The sequence below is a fragment of the Gymnoscopelus braueri genome (genome assembly GCF_963280865.1).
Source record: "Gymnoscopelus braueri genome assembly, chromosome: 13".
NCBI lineage: Eukaryota > Metazoa > Chordata > Actinopteri > Myctophiformes > Myctophidae > Gymnoscopelus > Gymnoscopelus braueri.
The window spans coordinates 47,308,452-47,310,699 of record NC_137615.1 but is presented as its reverse complement, the minus strand read 5'-3'; the positions used below and the strand labels follow the sequence as shown (position 1 = coordinate 47,310,699).

At 43.7% G+C, this 2,248-nt stretch overlaps 1 protein-coding gene across 1 annotated transcript; it reads right to left on the bottom strand.

The window, feature by feature from the left end:
* Window positions 1-738: 738 nt before the first annotated feature.
* Window positions 739-954, bottom strand: LOC308099656 (ATP synthase subunit e, mitochondrial-like; the record flags this gene model as incomplete). The annotated part of the gene is made up of 1 exon (XM_080448392.1): window positions 739-954. One exon carries the CDS (start codon window positions 952-954, stop codon window positions 739-741), a length of 216 nt encoding a protein of 71 aa, XP_080304518.1.
* Between the last annotated feature and the right edge of the window lie 1,294 nt (window positions 955-2,248).

The following is a 2,248-nucleotide window of genomic DNA, read 5'->3' as shown; positions in this document are numbered from 1 at the left end:
CCTCATACCTCATACTGCCCATACCTTGACTTTGAACTTTGACCTTTACACCCAAAATGCATCATGTCTTCGGGGCAGAATACAGATCCTTCCCACCAAGTTGGATGAAAATCCACTCAGCCGTTCTCATTTCTGACCTTGACCTTCTTTGTGACCTTGACCTTTTCGACGCAGAAGTTAACAATTTCTTGGGGCCACTGATCATGCCCACCACCAAGTTTGATGGAAACTCCTGACGGTCGGTCGGTCGGTCGGTCGGTCGGTCGGTCGGACAGACAGACAGACAGACAGACAGACAGACAGACAGACAGACAGACAGACAGACAGACAGACAGACAGGGCTGCAGACCCTAAAGGACATGCATTAAGCCGGGGCTGCCGACAGGTTGCACTGCTGTACTTAGCCATGACATTGTGCTGGCTGGTCATGATGTATTCGACTATTTTGCTCGGCTCAGTTCCGGATTGCCAGAACAAAGTTTAGAGGCCTTGGGGCCAGTAGGAAGATTTTCTTTTATTTATTTAATGACATCATGACTAGGTCCTGTACAAATATCAATGAGTCGTAGAAAAGTTTACTCGTTGTTGTTGTTTTTTTGCAATTACATTGCAAATGAAGTCACTTGGTAGAAGACCCGGAACTATTGATGCTGTCTGCAAAGGATGTATACATTACGCTCAAACGTTCGCTCTCTGTTCTATTTGTGGAAAGAACGCGATTTCGGATCCATAGACATTTTACTCCAGGATGGTGTCAGAACTTGCTTCAGCCAGCTGTTTGTAGATCCGCTCCTGCTCCTCCCTGGCCTTCGTCTCTGCCTCTTCAGTCTCCCTCTCCTTCTCTGCAATGGGCTTCAGGTACTCGAACCTCTGTTTGCCATACAACATGCCAAGGAACAAGGCAGACCATCTGGCCGTCTTGATGAGCGGCGACACGGTAACTGGAGGAATCATAGTGCTACTTACTGTATGTTTGACAAACAAATTCAATACCCAGAATTCTCATGAATTAATGATTCAATGGGTTTTTGCTGCTGGTTGTATTGGTGCAACAGGACAAACATCACGCGAAGCTCTGATGTCATATGCATGACCTCATTCTGATGACGTCATCGTTGTCCAAATATGGAGGTACAGCAGGATGATGGATCTGAAATGATGAATTCAGAAAGCTAAGCCGATGCCCGTTGGGAACGGTGGGAATGCATGCTCTCCGGTGACCCATTGTCTGTCTGCCTGTGTCCTTTTATGTCCACATGGGGATCTCTGTATCTGCCTGTGTTCCTTACAGTAGAGCTCTACCAGTTTGTCTGTGTCCCTTTTATGCCCATATTTGGAGTTCCGTGTCAGCTATGCCCAAATATGGAGTCCAGGCCCCTCTGTAACGTCAGTACTATGACATTATTGATGATCAGGGTACTCCATATATGGAGATATTTTAGATCTGGTCATATGCAATACGCACACAGAGATTTTGTGAATTTATAGGATTATATTATATAGCAGGGGATACACTGTTTTGACTTGAGAACTACTTTTAAAATGATCAGCTCAACAACATCTACCCATCCCAAAAAATATTATCCCATTTCTGAAAATAGTTTTAGAAAAATTACTTGAGGGGGCTTTGGAATAGTGGCACTGACGTAGACAAACACACGAAATGGAATGCAAAATAGAGGGGGGGGGGGGGGGGGATGGAATTTGTGTGTGTGTTTTTTTTTTACATAATATATAACTTTGTAATGCTACTGTACTGACGTTTGTGCTCAACACTCTTGAATACAAATATAATATTGCATTGTGGGTTTTAGCTGACAGGCCCTCTTTGATGTCAATCAATCACGTCACCATAATTCAAGTGGCAGATGCCAAAAATAGTTTTTTTTAAATACTTAAATGGTATATATTTTTAGGACTAGGAGCATGCCATGAGGTCTACCTGCACAGCCTTTTTGATCTACTGGTAGATTGCGATCTACCTTTTGGGCACCCCTGTTATATAGGATTTATAGGATGTGAAAACTATACTAAATGACAATAACAAGATGGGGTCTAATGACGGCATGATTGGAAATGTGGGCCAGGTTTCAGCCCAATCTGAGCCCATTGACTTGCATGATGAAATCATGTCAAATATTTCAAAAAAGAAGAAACTCAAAACATACAGTAGTACGCACCCCTCACACGCCTACCTCGATATTTAAACACACGCCGCACACACTGGGACTTTCTGCGCACACACACA